The sequence below is a fragment of the Canis lupus genome, chromosome 14 (assembly GCF_011100685.1).
Source record: "Canis lupus familiaris isolate Mischka breed German Shepherd chromosome 14, alternate assembly UU_Cfam_GSD_1.0, whole genome shotgun sequence".
Lineage (NCBI taxonomy): Eukaryota > Metazoa > Chordata > Mammalia > Carnivora > Canidae > Canis > Canis lupus.
This window is the reverse complement of record NC_049235.1, coordinates 55,322,112-55,343,713: the sequence shown is the minus strand read 5'-3', so window position 1 is coordinate 55,343,713 and position 21,602 is coordinate 55,322,112. Positions and strand designations below refer to the sequence as shown.

Here is a 21,602-nt window from a genome sequence, read left to right as displayed (position 1 = left end):
GCTGAACCCCTGCCACCCAGCAGTGACGACCTCCAACCTACGCCACTGGCCGGCGAGCTCTTCTGCCCTATGCTTTACCCTCTTTGTCAACCTCTGCTAGGATAAAAGGCACCAGGCCACGGACAGCGAAGGATCGTGGGTCACACCCTGGTGGGGCCCCAGCGTGGCGCGGCCCCCCGGAGCGCCCTGTGCTCTCTGCTCCCCTTAAATCCGACCTGCGTGAAGACCCTGCGCCACACCTCTCCCCTGTGGCTTCTGCTGCCCCCTCCACCTGCGGTCCTTGCCTTCAGGGGTCCACGGGAACCCCGGAGGAGGGTCTTCTACTCAATCATCAAAGGAGTCGCAGAGGCAGGGCTGCCCCCCACGCAGCCTCCGGGGCCTCGGCCCGGGCCCCTCGGGCAGCGGTCCCAGGAGCTGGGAACCAAGGGTCTGGAGCTCCATCTGCCTGAGGGGCCCAGCCAACGTCTCCCCTTCCTTCCCTGCCGCGTTCCGGATTCCCTGAGGAGCAGGACCCAGAGCCTCCCAGGTGTCTCCCCTCCCCGTTCTCCTCGGCAGGCTGCACCTTCCAGGTGGCATCCTCGTTCCTGCACGAGCCCTGGCCGGTACTCTTAGACACCCCGATCTTATAGGTTCGAGGGTGCCCAGGTGTCTGGGCTTAAGAATTCTTGGGGAGGGGTCAGAACAGGGAGGGAGGTATGTAATGATACCCACGGTGCGTGCAGGGGAACGTGCCGGGGAGCGGTGGAGGGGAAGGGGAGCCCAGAAAGCACGGGCTCCTCAGCTAAGGCAATCAGGCTGTGTAGAGGGTGAAGTCCAGCTCCCCAGACGACTGTGAACACCAAGATGAGGGTGCTCATATGGAATACGCTGGGAGAAGGGGCGATACCGGCTGGGAAGGAAATGATCAAGACCTACGTGGGTGACCAGAGAACCAAGAATGCAGAAAGAGCACTGAAGGGAGTGAGGAACACGGTGGCCTGGTCCCAGGGTGTCACTTGCCAGGTCCAGTGATCTCAGCAGTCACTTTTCTTCTCTGGGCTTCTTCGTGTGGATAATGAAGGAATTGAGCTAGATCAACTCCAGCAGGGCTTTTAATTCTAAAATTATGACTGCAAATCAGGTTTCAGATGAACTTCATCTGACTTGGTTATTCGGCACGTCTTCTGCGCAACATTTAAGCACTAACTAGACAACAGTCATTTGAGGAAGATAATAGACTATTGGCTCTTCTAGGTCAGACTCATTTGGAATTCAGTTTAGAAGAGGAGTTTATGAAGGAAATAAAAAATGTAAGTTCGGAGGGGGAAGACACAGTTCTGTTGCATGTAATTATTTTAGCAGCAAATGTGAGATGGTATTCCCTTCAGAGTCAACACCTGGTGCCTAAAAACACACGTTTTTCCTAAGCACACAGGTCCCCAAACTCTCTACTTCATATAATTTTAGTAACACATTCTGGCCAGCATCAATACAAGATACGACAGATTAATTTTTCTTCTTCAGTGTCCAAAAAACCAGATCCTTTGGATTGACTATATTTGGAAAAACTACAGTCCGGCTTTAGGAATACCTATCAAAGTCCTTTGGGGAGAAAAAAAAAAAGACTATAGTATTTATCCTGAAATACTAGTCCTAGACAAATAAGATTTTAAAACTATCCATAACATGATAGGCTCCAGATACTGAACTTACATTACCATGATCTGTGCCTCAAAACACCCCTTGTCCCCTGCTTATTCTAGGGTAAGAAATGGGAATGGAATCAATTTCTCCGCATTCATAATTCCAGGTAACCGGATAGGTTGGCAACATTTCAAGTGACCCTTCTGACCCAGGAAAGAGTATTGCTTGTCAGATACTTTAAAGAAAAAGAAAAGAAGGGTAGGGAACATCTGGTATTTCAAACATGGTCTGAGTTGATTTGGAGATAATTTGAGTCTGGAAGATATTATGCAGCATTCAGGGTGAGATCATCTGATTCATGCTGTTTTCATAACCAAATTTCCCTCTGGAGCAAAGAATCCTATGCGGTTACTAAACAAGCAAGGGTTACTAAGACTTCTTTAATCATTTTGGAATGAAGCAGACCAAGGTGGGTCATGTGAAACGTACATACATTCCCTCTCTGTACACGGGCATGTTATTTACCTTCTTACCCCATGTGTGTACATACCCCTATTCACATCACACCCTTCAAGAAGCATTTTAGATCTCAGTCATCCAAATGAATATTCTGAACAAAGCAATGGCATTTCCAAAAAAATAATTCCTCTCGGCACATGGCTCTTTTAGGGATCTGATGTGATCTGGAAAGTTCCCCCCGACCTGAATCAATATATTTGATCCATCTCTGACACAAAAGTTTAAATTGTTTTAAGAGTTCTTGTTCATTGGCTGCTTCCCAATCTCTACTGAGATTTGCAGTATCCGCCCCCACCTCCCAGATAAAGGTTAGGTTACGCAGAAAACCAGACTTAAATATAAAAACAGAGGCATCCTTCAACTTTCATAGAGCTTGGCAAATTTCTGAGATGTGAATACAAAGAAATAATTTATTATGATTAAGAGCTACTATGAATCATCTCTAATAAAACTGCTATATCTTTTTGCTTATAAGAACAAAAACTTTCCATCTGTCACCTAAGTTCAAGATACATAAGATGAAGAATGAAGAAAAAGTTGTCACCACCGCCCTGGTCACACACATTGGGGCCCAGAGTCCTCCGTGTCCCTGCCCAGACATGCTTACGATGCTCCGAGGCTTGCTGGTCTCTCCTCTAAAAGCTATGTGGTTTATCCCCTCACCTCCACTCCACTTCTATCACGTTGACCTTGGACCACACACTCTCCTAGGTGATCGCTCCCTTTGATGGCATTCTATCGCCACTCTCAAACTTATTTTAATAAAACCTAAAGCCAATCACACAACAGTCCCCTTATTAGATGCTTTTATAGAGTTCAATGAATTCCACGTGTCTTAGCATGGCTGAGAAGGTCCTTTCCAATCCATCTCTCTCTTGCTCCTTCCACTCCCTCCCTCACAAACCTCTGCTTCTCAGGAATATATATATTTTTCCCTTTGTTGGATCTCATTCCCCTTCTCTTCCATCTGGTAAAATCCTACTTTCTATAGACCCAGTTCAAACACCAGTGACTATGTGATTTCCTTCTTGAACTATTCTCATAAAAGTGCTAAATTCACATCAGCTTTCAGTCCTCTTTTACTATGTGCTGATACACATCAGTTTATCCCATTAGACTACAGGTTTCTTGTTCATATTTGAATCCTAATGCTTGCCGCAGAGCCTGAGCTTGACAGAAATGCTAGAAAGTTTTATTTATTTAATATTCATCTTAATAATCTAATGGCCTTTGACATAGTACTTTTATCCCAGGAACCCCAACTGACTTTCAAAAGAAAAAGAAAAAAAAAAGAAAGAAAAAGAAAAAGAAAAAGAAAAAGAAAAGAAAAAGAAAAAGAAAAAGAAAAAGAAAAAGAAAAAGAAAAAGAAAAAGAAAGAAGAGAAGAGCTCTTGCAGGGGTGGTTATTGCCAGGCATGGTTCTAAGATTTCTACATGGATCATCTTATTTTATCCTCACAACAATCCTAGGAAAGTCTCTGAGGTACTATTAGTTACCATCTACATTTTCATCTAGATGAAGAAACTTGAGCGGAGAATTTTTAACTTGCCCCAGGTCAGCTGCATTGCAGAATGCCCATTCTTAACCATCAGTGCCTAAATGTAGGTCATGAACTTAGAAAGACCCTGGCTGCGATAAACCTTTAGTAAATTAGTTTTTTTTAATAGAAAGAAATAGAATTTTTATCTCAAGAACAATGATTATAGCTCAAGAATATAATAATTAATTAAGGGTCGTTAGTTGTCGATACCACTTACACAAAAGCAAATGGGAATAAAATCTTCACTGTAGATTCTAGGACTCATTTCCACATTCCTTCAGCTTTTCAGGGCTGTAAGTATAAAGCCAGAGCTCTACGTGAATCTGTATCATAAAATTCACTGTGAGCAAACAGACTGACATTCTTTTTGTTCACGCACAGTAGTAAACCATCGCACAGATTATTGTGTTAGGAAAGAAAAGGAAACAAGTGATCTTTCAACCTAAATAGTCTATAATAAATTCTGTTCTGGAGGTACTTTGTCAATCTTCCTGGAACTTAAACAGATAACTCCTACTCTATCTGTCCCTGCATTTCGTAAGGCAGTACCGGTATCAGGTAAGCAACACAGAGACTGTCACCAAGGCAATCCATCTGCTTCATTCAGTCTGAGATGTAATGGTGGAGCAGATTACCTAAGACATCCACACAACTTCAATAAATATGGTAAATTTTTGATGAAGATCAGAGGTAGGGGGATCCCTGGGTGGCTCAGGGGTTTAGCACCTGCCTTCGGCCCAGGGAGTGATCCTGGAGTCCTGGGATCCAGTCCCACATCGGACTCCCTGCATGGAGCCTGCTTCTCCATCTGCCTGTATCTCCGCCTCTCTCTCTGTATCTCTCATGAATAAAATTAAAAAAAAAAAAAAAAAAAAAGATCAGAAGTAGATCCTGCTGCTTTCTTCTGGGAAACAAGAATGAATTTTGGTTCTGGTAGGGTACCTTGAAACATTTCCAATTATACTTTTTCTTAATGAGCATGGGTGGCTGTGACCGTGGAGGTGGAGGTAAAAAAGCACCTCAACCACCATTTAAGATGTTACCACTGCCAGGCGCCAATACCTACAACGATCTCATTTAATTCTCCAGACAACCTATGGGAAAGTGTTATGTTCCCTGTTTCACAAATAAGGAAACTGTGACTTGGACAGATTGAGTCATCTGTCCCAGACTGCCCAGCGAGCAAGGGGCAGAAATGAGATTTGAATCTGCAGTTAACTCCAAATCCTGAGCTCTTAACTCCAAAGTCCTCATTTTTTCTTGTCCAAAATGAGAGTTCAGTTTGAAGATAAATCATAATTTAACTTCTAGAACTCTAACTTCTCTGTAACTTCCGTAACTTCTCTGGAACAATAGGTTTTGATCTGAAAGACTGCCTACTCCTCACTAGCCAGGACATCTTCCCTCCTGGACAAATGGGAGACTGATTCTAAGGAACCTGGATGTCTGCACACCAGATGCACTAACACTCTGGGCCCTGAGGTGATTATTCGCACATGCAAGAGGGCCTGCAAAAGAATGGGGTGTGTGAGTCTAGGACGATGTCCTGCAAAATAGGTCTCTTCCAAGGTTACATCAAGAGAAAAAATGTTTTAAGAGAAATAATGGATCCAAAATATATTTATATCATGCCCTGGAAGAAAAATAATAAAAAGTAATTAAAAGAAACAATGAAATATAAATGAACAAATTAAATCTCAAAGGTCAAAGATCCTTATTCAAAATATATAGGGAACCTGGGTGGCTCAGTCAGTTAAGCATCTGCCTTTGGCTCAGGTCATGATCCCAGGGTCCTGGGATTGAGCCTTGTATGGACCTCCGTGCTCAGTGGGGAGCCTGCTTCTCCCTCTCCTTCTGCCTGACACTCTCCCTCCTTGTGTGCGCATACTCTCTCTCTCTCTCTCTCAGGAAGGAAGGAAGGAAGGACAGACTTAACATTAGTACTGAAAATCATTTGCTATGTTATATATCTATACATTATACAGAAGATTCCATATAGCAACAAGTGGTAATATAATGAGGCAAAATCAAAATAATACTTTTCATTTTTTTCAAATCACTAAATTTCTAGATTTATAATGGAAAATGTCTGTATTGGTTCAAATTACCCTCTAAAACTTAGAGGGTGAAACAAACATTCATGATCTCATAGTTTCTGTGGTTCAGGCCACCCGGGAGTGGCTTAACCAGGTGGAATGGCTCAGGGCATATTGCCAGATTGCAGTCAGGGTCCACTATCCACTAGGGCTGCAGTCACATCACAAGGCTCAGCTGGGGCCAAGACGCACTTTCAAGCTCTCTCATAGGGTACTGCATGACATGGCAGCTGGCGATCCCAGAGAGAGTGAGAGCACCCAAGACAGAGCTGTGGCCTTTCATCTTGGAAGGGACATCCCATCACTTCTGCCATGTTTTACTCTTGCAGCAACTGACCAGGTCCAACTCACACTGAAGGGAAGGGAAATACACAAGGGTATGAATTCTAGGAGCTGAGAATCAATGAGGGCCATCTTAGAAGCTGCCGTGGGGCACCTGGGTGGGTCAGTTGAGTCAGTTAAGTATCCAACTCTTGGTTTTGGCTTAAGTCATGATCTCAGGGGTCATGAGATCAAGCCCCACACCTGCCTCTGTGCTCATTGTGGAGTTTGCTTGAGGTTCTCTCGCTCTCTCCCTCTGCCCCCCCATGCTCTTTCTCTAAATAAACCTAAAAAAAAAAAAAAAAAAAAAAAAGGAGACAAAGAAGCTGCTTTCCACAACCTCTTTTCTGTTTTGATTTTATTTTTTTTTCTGTTTTGATTTTAAATCCAAAGACAAAGTGATTTGTGATGAAACAGACATGTTTTAAGGGAGGGGATATAGGGTGTGCTTATCTACCACTTGCCTTTATTTTTTGCCATTTCAAATATTAAATGTCTCTTTAGCCAAATGGGAATAGTGAACAGAACTATTATAAATATTCCTCTCGGGGATCCCTGGGTGGCGCAGCGGTTTAGCGCCTGCCTTTGGCCCAGGGCGCGATCCTGGAGACCCGGGATCGAATCCCACGTCGGGCTCCCGGTGCGTGGAGCCTGCTTCTCCCTCTGCCTGTGTCTCTGCCTCTCTCTCTCTCTCTCTCTGTGTGTGCCTATCATAAATAAATAAAAATTAAAAATAAATAAATAAATAAGTATTCCTCTCAATTTGTTAGCTGTTTACTCAGTCAAGTCCAGGGAACAGTCTTCCAGAAGGCAGAGTAGAGTATGATTTTTAGTCTCTAAGTCTTATTTTCCATTGATCTCAGCATATACACTCACTTTTGTAATACATATATACACATACACACTACTTTTGTTTTAGAATACAATCATAATGTGCTCGCTTGGCAGCACATATAGAACACAGTCAAATTACAATACAAAATGTCAGGTTTGATTAGCAAGAAATTTTCAGAAATCTATTTAGGAGAAAACTTTCACTATTTTTATAATATGCCATAGTCCTCCTTAATGAACACTTTAAAATGGAAAAAAAAGATTTATATAAAGTTTATTCTATTACATAAATCTATCTGGTGATGGAATTAAGTAAAAGAAAAATTTTATAGCACTTCTCTGTGATGTCAGAATGCAAATTACTTGATTCCAATTAGGCAGTATTTATAGTCCGCAATTCTTAACTACTTTTCTGGTACTGCTTACGTGCTCAAAGCCTAATGCATCCTCATGGTATTACTAGGGAAAAAAAACTTAGGTTTTTAAAAAATCTACACCTTTTTTTTAGGTAAGCAAATGATTTAAAAAATGTATTCTGTGTTCAACTCATGCTCGTTCCTTATAAACATTTTTCAAACTGACTACTATCAAATTATTTTTATACTATCGCTTAAGGCAAATTGCTTGAAATGTTCACCCAACAGAATACCTCCTCTGCAGACTCTACTCAAAAAAAGGCGTTATCCTCAATCCATTACTTCAAGAAAGACAATCCAGGCTATAAAAATATCACAATTAACAGGTTATGATTGCTGCTGAAACGATTTCTTAATTAGGATTGGCTGAGTCTGCCTCTGCAGCGGCAGGTACTTTTATACACGATCCCCCAAACCTCCCAATTATTAGCTATAAAAGGGATTTTTAAAACCTGATTCCAAAAGGCATCTGTAGTAGTCCCTTAAAAGAATTTAGATCATAACAAACAATCCTAATATGGTCTTGTGTCACTATCTCAACAGCGGACTCTGAAGAGTGTATCCCACACGTGGCTGTATCTTGAGAGGCCTTTATTCAGATTCTGCACGTCCCAGAACGTGAATGTTGCCATCATTTTTGCCAGGTCTGAGGGCTATCGTGTTGTTTCTTTAGGAGTAACCGGCTGGAACAGACGAAGGAGGGCGTGGGGAGGGTGACTATACACTTGTGTTATTTATTGCCGTCAACTGCTTATCTAATCCGAGCACACGCAGGAAGAGAGCAGGGCAGGTGTGTTTTCACAGAGCGGAGAATGAAGGGAGAGGCCTGTGGCACCAGCTGAGAGAGCCGTTGGAAGAGGCTGCCCAGGGGAGCACCAGGATCCGAGGGCCCAGTGGAGAGAGGGCGCAGGCAAGGAAGGGGTGGGGAGGATAAAAAGTACGAAAAGACTCTTCTCCTTTTCTCCTTTTGCCCAGGATTGACGTTCAGGGGCATTTAGAACAAAAAGTCTAACAGCACAGACAGGGGTCTTGGAAACTGGGAAAGGCAGGGAGAGATGCAGGAAACCCTATTTCCAGACGCTTCGTGCTTCTTTACTTACGGTTGAGTCTTTTCACACCAGCCTTTAATCTGGAAAATGAATTATGTTTACACGGTGTGCTGTGTAAGCCTAAGTGCCTTAACTAATTTTTGACCTATTTTTTTGATGTTTGGTCTATTAGAGAAGGGGTTTGGATTCACATGCTCTCTGTTCTATAGAAAGAACAGAAGATTTCTGCACTACAAAGAGTACACAGACATCATTTTACATTTGTCTAGGGTTCAGGGGGAAAAGACAACTTTCAAAACATGCATATAGCACCTTTTTACAACTAGGATCAAATGTCAGGTGTAGATACATTTAAGTTTCTTTTATCCTGATAGAATAAGAAATCAAAATTTAGATTTGACTACATTAGAAATGGCCCATTCTCAAGTGACCAGCAATGTCAGGGAAGCTACAGTGTCCTGATTCTTTATTTTTCTCACATGAACAGAGGGCTACGAAGGTAATTCAGAGTGAGAAAAGCCTTCTCTAAGACCCTTCCCTCAGCTCTCAGGGTGGGAGACTGAGACGACTCACATTCTAGCAATAGAGGGGGTGAAAATTACGATTGTCTAACAAACTACCCTAAAATGTACTGGCTTATAATAACCATTTATTCTGTAGTTTATGATCATGATACTCTGCTCATGGCTTTTCAGTTTGGCACCTTGGCCTGCGTTCAGCTGGATGGTTTTCCTAGTCTGAACTGGGTTCACTACATCTGCAGTCCCTTTTCAGGTCATCTGGGGACCACCTGGTCTAGGGGAGCCTCAGCTGAGGCATTTCCGCTCTTCCAGGTGGTCTCTCATCCCCCAACAGGCCGGGCTAGGCCAGTTCCACAGGAGCAGCAAGATTTCAAGAAAGTAGTTAGACACAAACAAGGCCTCTTGAGGTCCAAGCCTGGCACACACACAGCATCACTTCTACCACAGTCTACTGGCAGCCCAGAGTCAAAGGGTAGGAAGAAGATTCCATTTCTTAATGGGAGGTGTTGCAAAGAATTGTGGCCATTTTTGCAATATACCACAAAATCTCTGAGGAGGATTCTGTTTAGGAAAACATACCCATTTTTTACTGGACCAGAATACCCAGTAATGTTAGATCAAGTGCCTGCTCTAGAGAACCGCATTAATATAGCTTTGAATCCTTTCCAGAGTGACTGGCACATTAGGTACCTACTTAAACAAGTACTAGAAATGATTACTTAAAAATTTTTACTTTTATAATAAAAAATTAAAATAAAAAAATCTGAAAATCATAAAAGAAAACATTAAATGCAATGATTTAATACATCCCAGTTACTGAACTTTATGTATTTGTGTCCAACAAAGTATCAAGTATGAATAATATCCTGAAAGCATGCTGTCATAAAATTCTTTTTTTTTTTTTTTTTTTTTTTTTTTAAACATTTTTTTTATTTAATTTTTATTTATTTATGATAGTCACAGAGAGAGAGAGAGAGAGAGAGAGAGGCAGAGACATAGGCAGAGGGAGAAGCAGGCTCCATGCACCGGGAGCCCGACGTGGGATTTGATCCCGGGTCTCCAGGATCGCGCCCTGGGCCAAAGGCAGGCGCCAAACCGCTGCGCCACCCAGGGATCCCTGTCATAAAATTCTTGATGATATATTCGGGTGCCTGTTAAAGGGTTTGAAGATCTACGCAGAATTTTCTTCTTTCTAGGCTGGATTTCTTGATAACGATCCCGATACATCTCTTTATTGTCTATGGACAGGTACCATACTTTGTGCTTTAAAATGTTCACCTCAACCATCCTTAACACCCTGTGAGATAGAGAGTTGTAACCCATTTTCTCACCAAGATCTCAAGGTTTACAGTGTTCAGTTACTTTGCCAAATTCACACAGCTTGTAAGTGCTGGGGTGAAGAATTGAACCCAGGATTCTAGAGCTGAGAACTGCTGTAATTCAAACATTTACTTATTGATGCCAAAGTCTAGTTAGCCACAGAAAACTGATCAGGGAACATTAACAGCATTAATAATCAACACGGATGCAGCACTTGCTAACTCTGCTCTAAGTGTTTGCATGCATTGCTTTATTTAATTACACGGTAACCCAATAAGGAAGTATTATCTATGTTTTATAGATAAGTTCCCCGAAGCTAAGAAACTTGTCCAAACTTCTAAGGGAATACCAAACTAGGATTCAGACCTATGTCTGGAGCCATCAAAGTCTGTTCTGTTCTCTCTGAAGTCCCTAACTGTGCTCCAGCAGAGTGGGCAACAGTGGGACACAGGAAGATCCTGTTCCCTGCCGTGACCTCATCTGGGCCACGAGAAAGTGCCAACAAATGACAACTCTATTGTTTTTACCTGTGACACCTTAAAAGCAATATGAAGGGATCCCTGGGTGGCTCAGTGGTTTAGCACCTGCCTTCGGCCCAGGACGTGATCCTGGAGTCCCGGGATCGAGTCCCACATCAGGCTCCCTGCACGGAGCCTGCTTCTCCCTCTGCCTATGTCTCTGCCTCTCTCTCTGTGTGTCTGTCATGAATAAATAAATAAAATCTTTTTTTAAAAAAAAAAAAGCAATATGGATATTAAGTCATCAAAATCTGTCTTGCCTCTCTTTACCTTTCTTTTATTTTCTACCAATTTCTCTTGGATTAATTTTCTGTTCTGCTACCACTGGCACAGTCTAACACACTTTTGAATATTTGTGAAACCCATTTTCAATTTGCCACAATAGTCAAAGGTCAGAGTTTGTAATGCCTCTTAGAAAACTTTGGCAACTGCCATTTGCCAGAAGAAAAGGAGTTCTATGTGTCTTCACATGGAGGTGACATGACTTAGGTGGAGTGAATTTGGAGAGATCTGAGTTTAAAAGCTAACAGAAGAATGACTAGAATGAGAAGAGGATCCTCTAAAAATCAAGTAAGGGATGCTGCAAGGCTAATTTTCCTTTATAATTTCTCAAAAGAGCCTTTGAAATATGAGCCGTCTGTGATTCTGTATAGAGTATCTTCTCAGAATAGACTCTGATACAGGAGAGATCTTCAGGAAAGTGAACGTCAGCCCACAAAATCCGACAGTCCTACTTTGGCAAGTGCACTAGATTGAAGTAATGACCCCACGCCTTCGTTGTTGGGAGCAGTATTAGCCATTCACACCCTTGCCATAACCTCCCAGGCACTAGACTGGACTTCTCCTCTCTTTGACTTTGAGTTGGGACACGTGACTGCTGTGGCAGCAGCAGAGGCTTAAAATGTGTTCCTACAGGTGGGCAAGGTAGACAATGGTGTAAGGAGGATGGACGCTGTATGGAGTCAAAGTGGTCCCAACCCACACCTTGGAGCCAAACCCAGCCTACGCAAACTAGACCCCAGTGTGAAATTCCTTCCTCTACTTCAAGAGATGATAAACTGGGGAGAGGGTAAATGGAATCAGGGTTAGGGTATAGAAATAGATCCTTAGCAGCAGGCTCCTGAACCAGCTCAATGACACACTTCCTCACCTCCAACCTGTAACCAAGGAAAATTAGAAATCACTGCAGCTCACATACCCTGGCTTCATTTTAGAAGAGTCAAACTGAAAATGTTAATGGTGTGAATACCAAAGGTTTCATTGACTTTTCCTTATTCATAGACTTTTCCTTGGTTCATGCAACCTATTCTTCCTGCAGTGCCTTCTTTGCCTAATGAAACCCTATTTATCCTATAGGAGTTGGCTTAAATGTTGTTTCCGCCATAAAATACTCCCAAATCCACCCAACTGCACTACTTTTGCTTCATAATAGCTTTCTGTATCCCATGCTTGCAGCACTACTCAAAACTGTGGCAATCTGCACACTGGTTATCAGTCTCTGATGAGACATGTAAAGAAAATGAGAGTAAGCTAGGAGGAAATATTAGCGATTTGATGGTAATTTTATGGTTGATGCAGTTAATAGCTTCTTTAATTGGCCTTGTATTTGTTTTCTTTCAGTAATTCATTTTTATTTATTTATTTTTTAATATTGGCCCATGACAGATTCAGAGTTTAAAAAAAAAAAAAGTGGTTTCTTCCCACAGGTGTGTTGAGCAACCCTGTGTCACAGCACTTACTTCTATCCAGCATGCAGTTAACATACATATCTGTTCAGGTTGCCTGCCTGCTTTTATTTTTATTTATTTATTGATTTTATTTTTTATTTATTCATGAGAGAGACTGAGAGAGAGGCAGAGATGCAGGCAGAGGGAGAAGCAGGCTCCATGCAGGGAGCCCGACGTGGGACTCGATCCCGCGTCTCCAGGATCAGGCCCTGGGCTGAAGGTGCCGCTAAACTGCTGAGCTACCCGGGCTGCCCTTCTTTTATTGACCAAAGCTGACGTCACAGTGTTTGGGGGCTACAAGCTCAACAGGTGATATTGATAGAAATGGAGTTTTTGTGACCTTACATTTAAATTGCCCTTTTAGGGACACCTGGGTGGCTCAGCAGTTGAGAGTCTGCCTTTGGCTCAGGTCGTGATCCTGGGTCCGGGGATCGAGTCCCACATCGGACTCCCCACAGGGAGCCTGCTTCTCCCTCTGCCTGCATCTCTGCCCCTCTCTCTGTGTCTCTCACGAATAAATAAAATCTTTAAAATAAATAAATTGCCCTCTTAATATTCTCTGTGCAAAACAGAGGGTAACTTTGTTTTGTTTAATCCCCAATATTTTTATCGTAGGTTAGTTCCTCATAAAGGAAAACATATTCTTTACTTTTACTTTGTGACTCACTCTATCAAGACTTTCAGATGTTCTTCTCAAGGAGCAAAAAATTTCACCTGACTTATTCATGATCATTTTGCGATGAAACATGACATCACTTTATCTTCAAACAAAGCAAGGGCAAGTTCCCTGTGGCTACAGACTTATTAATGGACTCAGCACCAAGGCATTTGTGTTGGGCTTTCGGCCTCTTTTATAGTTTTGCATAGTGGTCAGAATGTCACAATAATAAACACAGGCTGAATCATTTCTGCCTTGAGGATGATCCAGCATTGCAGAGATTAAATATATTTGTTAGCAACAGACTCGCTGTCATGTCTCATGAGATGAGATCGCAGCAGTCTTCAATGCCTGCCTTCACATAGGGCTTCCCCTTCAAGCTTTGCTCAAACCCAGTTAAGCCCTGCATCCTTAGCAGAATACCTAAGGACTAGACAAACTGATAATCTATGCTCTTCTCCTTTTTAGAATCTGACCAAAATAAAAGCAGCAATACCTTAGGGCCCCTGGGTGGCTCAGTGGCTTAAGTGTCTGCCTTTGGCTCATGCCATGATCCCAGGGTCCTAGGATCCTTGAACTCAGTGTGACAGAAATGAAGTACTTCCATAGCATGTTCTCAAAATATAACTCATGAGTTTCTTGTGGTTCTTTATTCTATCACCTTCTGTTCTTTCCTAATTATTTTTGTCAGAGGCAATGAGTAGTAACTATAGTGGTTGACTGAGAAGGAAGAAAGAGAAAAGCAACTAAGAAGTCATTTTAGGGGCCCAGCATGAACTTGCATTAGAAAACTATAGTCATACAAACTCTTATCTCCCTAATTTCCTATTACTTAAGTAGGGAGTTGAGTAGATTGGATACTTAGGAAAAAAAAAAAAAAAACAGGTAAAACAATTCCAAATATGACTGGAGCTCTTTTATAGGAAATTGAAAGACTGGAGCTGGATAGCTGAAAAGCATAACCTCTACATTTAATCCTCTAATAACAATGCTTAAGGCAAATTTTCACACATGGACATTTACTCAAAGAGCAGGGGTGAACTCATCAGTTATCAAATTATTTTTCCATAAAATCTTAAAAATCCATGAAGTTTGAAACCTGTTTTCAATTTGGTTAGTCTGTTTTCCTCTCCTTGAAAAAGCTGATTTCATAATTCATAATTTATGAATGTTCCCTGAATCTCACCACCTTGTAAAGAGCAAAATAATTTTCTGTAGGTAGTGTATATTAATGATCTAAAGAGATTTAAAAAAAAATCATAGTTTCATGGCAGTAGTTATCAAACAAAGACTAGTAATGCTTGCAAACGGAAAACACAACCCAGGAATGACCCTTGTAGGGCATCTGTAACCAGGAGGAAGACTGAAGTTTGTGTAACTTTACAGGCTTAAAATGGTAACTAATTACACCCTTATCCATGTATGAGCTTTTTCACATTCTAATACAAAAAAGCTGCTTTCTCAGGCCTTTTCCATTTGGTGATAAATAATCAAGAATTCCTAATTACAGAGTTTGCAAAACCAGGAACCAACACCATGAATCATGCTAAAATTGCCCCTTCACTATCAGAAATCTAGTGTATTTCTGACCCGAAAGCCGTTCTATGTTTAAGTTATATATTATATTAATGGGTATAATCCCACTTGTGCTTTGGTAACTTATTTTGACATTTACTTTTCTGCTCTATCACTCCTTGTAAGAGTGTTAATTCTACGACACAAGGTACCTTACCTTTTCTGGTCATACTATACCCACAGAGTCTAGGCCAGCGTTAGGCACATGCAGCACTCATAATTTTTAAATAAATCATCTTATTTTGGAAGAGAGAAATTTTAAAGACAATAAAAACTCCATTATTTTTTCATTTTCCTGTAGTTAAATACCAAGGTGAGTGATATATCACACCTAGGATTATTTGACCTATGCTAATGGAGCAGTTTATTATGCATTTGAAACTTCATACTACACATTTAAATAATTAAATTTAAGGTCTTCAAATACTTTACAAATCTTATAAAGGTAAATTAAGCAAAAGCAAGTTGAAAATAGCTAAAATTTATTTAAAACTTGTTTAATTTATAGGTTTCCTCATGGAATTCACAGAACTGCATAACATTATACACTATACTATTTTATTAAAATCATACATAATTACATATTTGTGGCCTGTGTGATTTTGAAGCACTGTGGAACATTATTATGCTTGACAGACTACTAATAATATTTATCAAAGTCAAAAGGAACCACAGGGTTTGAAAAAAATCTCAGAAATCAGTTGGTTCCCCTATTGATTTGTATAGATATGGAAACTGAGAACCAAAGTGGCCAACATCACAAAAGCTAGAGTGGACCAAGATCTACTAACTCAGCTCAGAGTGACGTTTTCATCTTCATACTGATAAACAGAAGTGAGAAAGCTGATAGACTACAGAACTTTCCATATACTACAGGTCTTTACATATTCTAGGTGCTTACTGACCTTTTCTATTTCTCAACACACTGTGGTAATATGTTCTATCAAAACTTTATATTCAAATTAGAATGGGGCCAAACTGTATTCCTACTTATAGTTCCCAGAACAAAGAATATAGGAAGTCGTCCTCTTTTGCCAATTCATCGTTCTCTTTCTAAGTAGGGCTCTCAGAGGAAGCCTTGTCGCTCTCTGACGCTCCACCAAGGCAATTTCATGCTCCCAACGCTGATCTAATCCTGGAGCGTGGGGAGAACCTCGTGAAATAGATGATCATTTTGGTGATTCCCACTGCTTCTTAATAGATCTTCTTGTATCAAGAATGGGAAATTTAAAATAATAATGACGACGACAACAACAACAACAACAACAACAAAAGAGTTCTCCTCTGAGCACTGATTAATTTCCTTTCTAAACCTCTATTCTCATCTATCCGGTCTGCTGTTCTAGTGGAACTCTGAGCACTTTGTTTACTGGGGGAAGGGAAGGGTTAGCCTATCATGCTATGTGTAAGGCTTTCAATCAACTCTGGGATTCAGCAGGTAGATGGACTCTTCTACAGCCCAACCCATGAGTGTCTCTATACAGTTCCGGATGTCACTGATATCCCAAAGCCGAGAACTAAATGCAGGGCCCCTGTTGTTCAAGGACTATATTAAGTAGCTAGGAGGCAGCATTACCACTGCTCCCAACAAAAGTTGGAAAGTTGTTGGAATCCTAGAAGACATGTTCCAGAATATTACTGAAGCTTATAAAATTTCTTTATAAAAGAAAGTCTATAAAAGTCTCTGAGAAGTGCCTTTTCACAATACATTTAGACTTTGTCTCTATCCAAAGAAGGTCTATGGCAACTTACATTGAAGGACAAATAGACAACATGGATAAAGTATAAATAAAACACAGAAAACCAATAGGGTGGTAATTGTATTGGAATAGAAACCACTTCCTCCAAATAATTCCTTAAAACAAAAATGTTGACATGCACTTTAGGTTGTTTCTCTCTTTATATTAGGGTAATTCATTCAACATATATTTAGCAATATAGGGTATAAGAGGTATAAGGTATAATATAAGGGTATAAGAGGAAGACTATGGTTCAAGATCATAGGTTAATCTGAAACTGCCAGAACCCATCTAAGCCTGCTTCCTTGTCTTTAAAATGAGGCTAAGGTCTACTTCATAAGATTGCTTTGAACAGCAAACAAAACTTTGAACAGCAAACAAAACTATACAAGTATAAATATGATACAAGTATAATATGGTGGTGAATGGTAAATCAAGTATAATAATGATAGGAAATCACTGCTCAAGAAGCTTACAATCTAGGAAAGAAGAAAATCATACTCTAGAGGGAGAAAGGAATGAATGTCCTAAGAGTCACAGGTAACACACACTTTAAGAATTCAGAAGACAGAGGTTTTGGATCTAGCTAGGAACAAGAAGGATTTCCTGGAGGACAGTGCATGGTGGGGAGGAGGTGAGTGTCTTGAAGGGTGAGTAATATCTAGTACTGTAGATGAGAACCCAAAGTCCAGGGGTGAGGTGATGGTACACGGTAACAGCCAGCAGAGATATAAATCCCCAACTCTCCTTCATGGGAGAGCATAAAGGAACAAAATCAATAGAAAACCTACTATAGCTCTATTCAAACCAATATTCAGGGCAAGTAGAGAAAGTGACTTTTCATATCCAATTAATGTAATGAATCACCCCATGGGTTAGAAGAGATAAAAGCCCAGCTGAGGACCACTCCACTTTCTTCTGTACTTGTTCTGAGAGACAGAGCAAGTGCTTCTAAGGCAGAGCCCTGGCAGTACTTTGCCCTCCCATTACCCCCAGCCTTGCCAATGGTTCTCGCTGCAAGAATGGCTTCACGCCGAGAATCCAGCTGTAGATTTGAACATCCAGGTCACCACTTACTTGCCTTTTCTGCTTCAATCAAGGGCCACCTAAGAGAAAAGTCTCATTCTGATTCCTAATGGAAATAATCTTTGTGGTTCAGCACTCTTTCCAACTGCAATCACGTGGTTTCACTGTTTCTCTGGCTAATGACAGAAGCTTTTAAAACAAGTTTGGATGCTGAGAAAGAGGATTTTTAGTGACCTGTAGTTGTTCAAGTGCATCTCACCTTTTTAAAATAAAATTAAAGAAACAAAGAAGAGAGTCCCAGGAAAAATACGTAAGGCCTTAGTAGGAAGGATCAAAAGACAAAGGTTAGAAAGGAGACGAAAAATGAATAAGGTGTAAAATTAAACGCCCTGCAGCAATTCCAGGCAGCATACGGGAAATTATTGGACTTCTCTTTCTCTCTGGTATGTTTTTAAAGGAAAAAAAGTGATTCTCATGGGAGAGTAACAATAGAAAGGAAAAGAGGAAAACAGCTGGCTGTGGGCCATGATTTACCATTCACCACAAAACGAGACTCTGTTTCTGCTTCTCAAAGGCCATTGTTTTTTTCCAAGCAGACATAGGCTCTATTACACAAAGTCAATTATAATGAAGAGACATAAAACATAAGGAAGAGATCTAGACAAATAACTCAGAAGACAGGGCACAGACATAAAAGTCAAATTCCACTCTAAAATATTATTAAAACAAAAACTCTGTATAACCAAACTAGCTTCACATCCTAGCAACCGCTCACTTGCTTCAAACAAAACAAAATCTAGCAAAATCTAACTATAAAAATCCCTTGTCTTTGTGATGGTGGGTTTTAACTGGTAATTACTCCAAATCTGTGCAAATGATGTGGACACCAAGTTCTCCTTTTGTAAACCAAGAATCCTATAACAGTATCATCTGCCTAAGTTGCCTAAACAGTCCTCTTTAATTCTTTTTACACCGAATGTTAATGGGGAAAAAAGGTTACATTTTTCATCTGTCTGGGGAAAACGCCTCATGAAATCAAGAGTCTAAGGGCTTTAGAAAAAATTGCCACATAACTTAAAACAGACATCAAAACAGTTTTATTTAAATGGCTGTGTCTTTGTTCCAACTTCCAACCTGGCTTTTTGAAAGGTATTACTTTACTTGTATACCCAAACCAGAAAAAAGGAAGACTTGAAAACTAGCTTCCAAAATAAGGTGAGAAGGCTCTGCTCGTAGACCAGAGATAACACCTTGTGATGTTTCCTTCTTCTGGTGTGTTAGAAAACAATTTCCAAAAGGAATGAAGTTTCTTTTTGTGATTATGGCGAAACTGTAAAATGTATTCCTGGAATCTCCAAAGTTTTTGTACTGGGAGGTTTTTTTGTCAAACCCACAGAACCTCAAGTCTGTCAAGGGTCCTAACAAAGGCACAGAGAGGGTTATGGCTGGCAGTCAAATTGGACATTCTGAGGGTCTTTTTAGTAGTTTCCAATTTCCTGGTTGAGGACTCTGCCCTGAGAATCAGCAGTGATGAATGACAAGGTAGTGAAACAAGAATTTGTTACTCTCATGGGATTGTAAGATCTTTAAATGTACAGAGTCTTTTTTTCTCTGTGGTAAAGGAAGGAGAGGAGGAGAATCAGAGAAAAGGATAAGATTCTTGGATGGAAAAGATAGCCTTTTACACTAAAGGGGAGATGAAAGAATTATACCATACATTAAGGGCATCTTTAAAAATCATAATCCACATTTTAAAGCTAAGGAAATTGTTTATGAATAATGTCTGAATTTTTCCCTTGTAAGGGCATTCATTCCTAACTTTGGACTTTCTCCCTCAGAATTACTTCTTCTTTATCTCCAATAATTTCAAAATCACTTTTAAATGCTGATTTTTCCCCCTTGTAAGTACATTTCCTTTTCCAGAGTGGTTTTCTGTTCATAGGAACATTGGAGCACAAGGTATGGAGTTCCCATATAAGTCCCCGCCCCCCCCACCCCCCAGGGGGCCCCCACATATCTCCCCACAGTATCAATATCCCGCACCAAAGTGGTACCTTTGTTAACAACTGATGAACCTACACTGACACATCCTTATTCCCCCAAATACTTTCGGGCTCATTCTTGGTGTCTGTCGTTCATTCTATGCATTTTTACCGTTCTGTACCGACAGGTACGTACCATGGTAGTCGGCATACAGAATAGTTTCACTGCCCTAAAAAAAAATCCTCTGTGCTTCACCCATCCGTCCCTTCCTCTCCAAAAGGAAGCTGACTCTTAAAAAGTAGTGTTTGCATCAATATGTATAGGCACAGGGAAGACTCCTCAAATTTTAGGTATTAGGTAGCTCTTACCCACTTGAGCAAAGGAGCAGTGTTCACGAATGGAAGGCTAACTAAGCAGCAAACAAAAAGCTGTCCTAGTGCCAGGCAAGGTCAACAAAAAGTACTGTGTCATTTAAGAGGACAGGAAACCAAAAGGGAAGAGAGGAGAATGCAATCACACTACTCTTACATTATGCTTTCCTCTTCTTAGATTCCCTGTAAGTGGCAGGTGTGGCCTTACGTGATAAACGGTTTTTCTACTGCCAAGTTTTTATGTTTCAACTCCCAACCTGAGAGTTTTGCATTTGCCTACATTTTCAAAAGTGCAGTTCTGGGGCATGAAACAGAATTAATGCTTAAGTCGGGAACTTCGTCTCTAGAAGATGAAATAATGGCAATTTTGGCAACCCTCGTGGGTCAGGGAAGAAAACTAAGGTTCGATTTTTCCCCCCTCCTTTCTCTCTGCAAAACTCCCTCTCCCTATTTGATAAGGGACAGCGAGCTTAAAGTCACTGCAAGGTACGCAGGCACGATTCCCTGGAACGAGACCTTTCCCAGGGAAGGTCACGCTGGAATGTGACATCAGCGTTCCTGCGGGGTCACAGTCGGGCGCCCACGTGCGGCTGCCCCGGGGCAGGGAGCAGCTCAGGTAGGAGCAGCTCAGGGAGGGCTGCGGGGGCTCAGGTAGGACTATGGGGAGCTCAGGTAGGGCTGCGGGGGCTCAGGGAGGGCTGTGGGGGCTCAGGTAGGACTATGGGGAGCTCAGGGAGGGCTGCGGGGGCTCAGGTAGGACTATGGGGGCTCAGGTAGGACTATGGGGGCTCAGGTAGGGCTGCGGGAGCTCAGGGAGGGCTGCGAGGGCTCAGGGAGGGCTGCGGGGGCTCAGGTAGGGCTGCGGGAGCTCAGGGAGGGCTGCGAGGGCTCAGGGAGGGCTGCGGGGGCTCAGGTAGGACTATGGGGAGCTCAGGTAGGGCTGCGGGAGCTCAGGGAGGGCTGCGGGGGCTCAGGTAGGACTATGGGGGCTCAGGTAGGGCTGCGGGAGCTCAGGGAGGGCTGCGAGGGCTCAGGGAGGGCTGCGAGTCCCGAAGGCCGGGGACGGGATGGGAGGGGGGGTGACCGGGGTCACGGTGGCAGGCGACTGCCGGCGGCCCAACTCCAGGAGCGAGGAGGCACGACGGGGGGGGCGGTGCACGGGGGACCAAGGGAGAAAAGGGAACGGAAAGGGAGCGCACAGTCACTTGTCGGGCTGCGGGAGCGGGGAAGCGCAGCGGGAGGGCCCGACCTCGGGGCGCGGGGGGCGGGGGAGGCTCCCGGAGGCTGCGAGGCGCGCCCGGTGCCCGACCCGCCCTCCCCGCACCCAACCGTCGGGGCCGCGGCCCGAGACCCGCCGCCTCGCGCCCCCGCCCCGCCCCGCCCGGCGCAGGTGCCCCCCCGGCCCCCCCCCCGCCCCCGCCCCCGCCTACCTTCTTCACTTTGGCCTCCAGCTCCATGTCCGCGGGGCCGGGACCTCGCGCCCGAGCTCGCCCGCCGTCCGCTGCGCCGCGGGGACCGGGGAGGCCGGGAGGCCGGGAGGCCCGGGAGCGGGGAGGAGCAGCGGGGAGGACCGCGGGGACCCAGCCAGGACTCCAGCGCCGCCGCCCGCGCCGCCCGCCGCCGCCGTCCAACTTCCGCCGCGGGGCCCGGGAACAAAGAGGCGCGGGCAGCCAATGGCAGCGGGCGGCGCGGGCGGCCGCCAATCACCGGGCGCCGCCGCTCCTCCGCGGGTCCCCAGGGAGGGCGGGGCCGCGCCCCGGGAGGC

General features: G+C 42.9%; 2 protein-coding genes across 8 annotated transcripts in view; one reads left to right on the top strand and one right to left on the bottom strand.

Moving 5' to 3' along the window:
• The window catches only part of TES (testin LIM domain protein), a 47,535-nt gene extending 26,239 nt beyond the window's left edge, over nt 1-21,296 (bottom strand). The window contains exon 1 of the mRNA NM_001168688.1: nt 21,268-21,296. Within this exon, the coding sequence (NP_001162159.1) occupies nt 21,268-21,294 (27 nt within the window). The 5' untranslated portion in view covers nt 21,295-21,296. The remainder of the gene's footprint in view (nt 1-21,267) is intronic.
• Nucleotides 20,391-21,602, top strand: part of TFEC (transcription factor EC) — a 220,753-nt gene continuing 219,541 nt past the window's right edge. For 5 of the 7 annotated variants that reach the window (XM_038557451.1, XM_038557450.1, XM_038557441.1 and 2 more), the window contains exon 1: nt 20,401-20,453. The gene's annotated coding sequence lies outside the window, so the exon portion shown is untranslated. Of the gene's footprint in view, nt 20,454-21,602 lie in introns of all 7 variants that reach the window. The other 2 variants (XM_038557444.1, XM_038557446.1) reach the window with 2 other exon arrangements.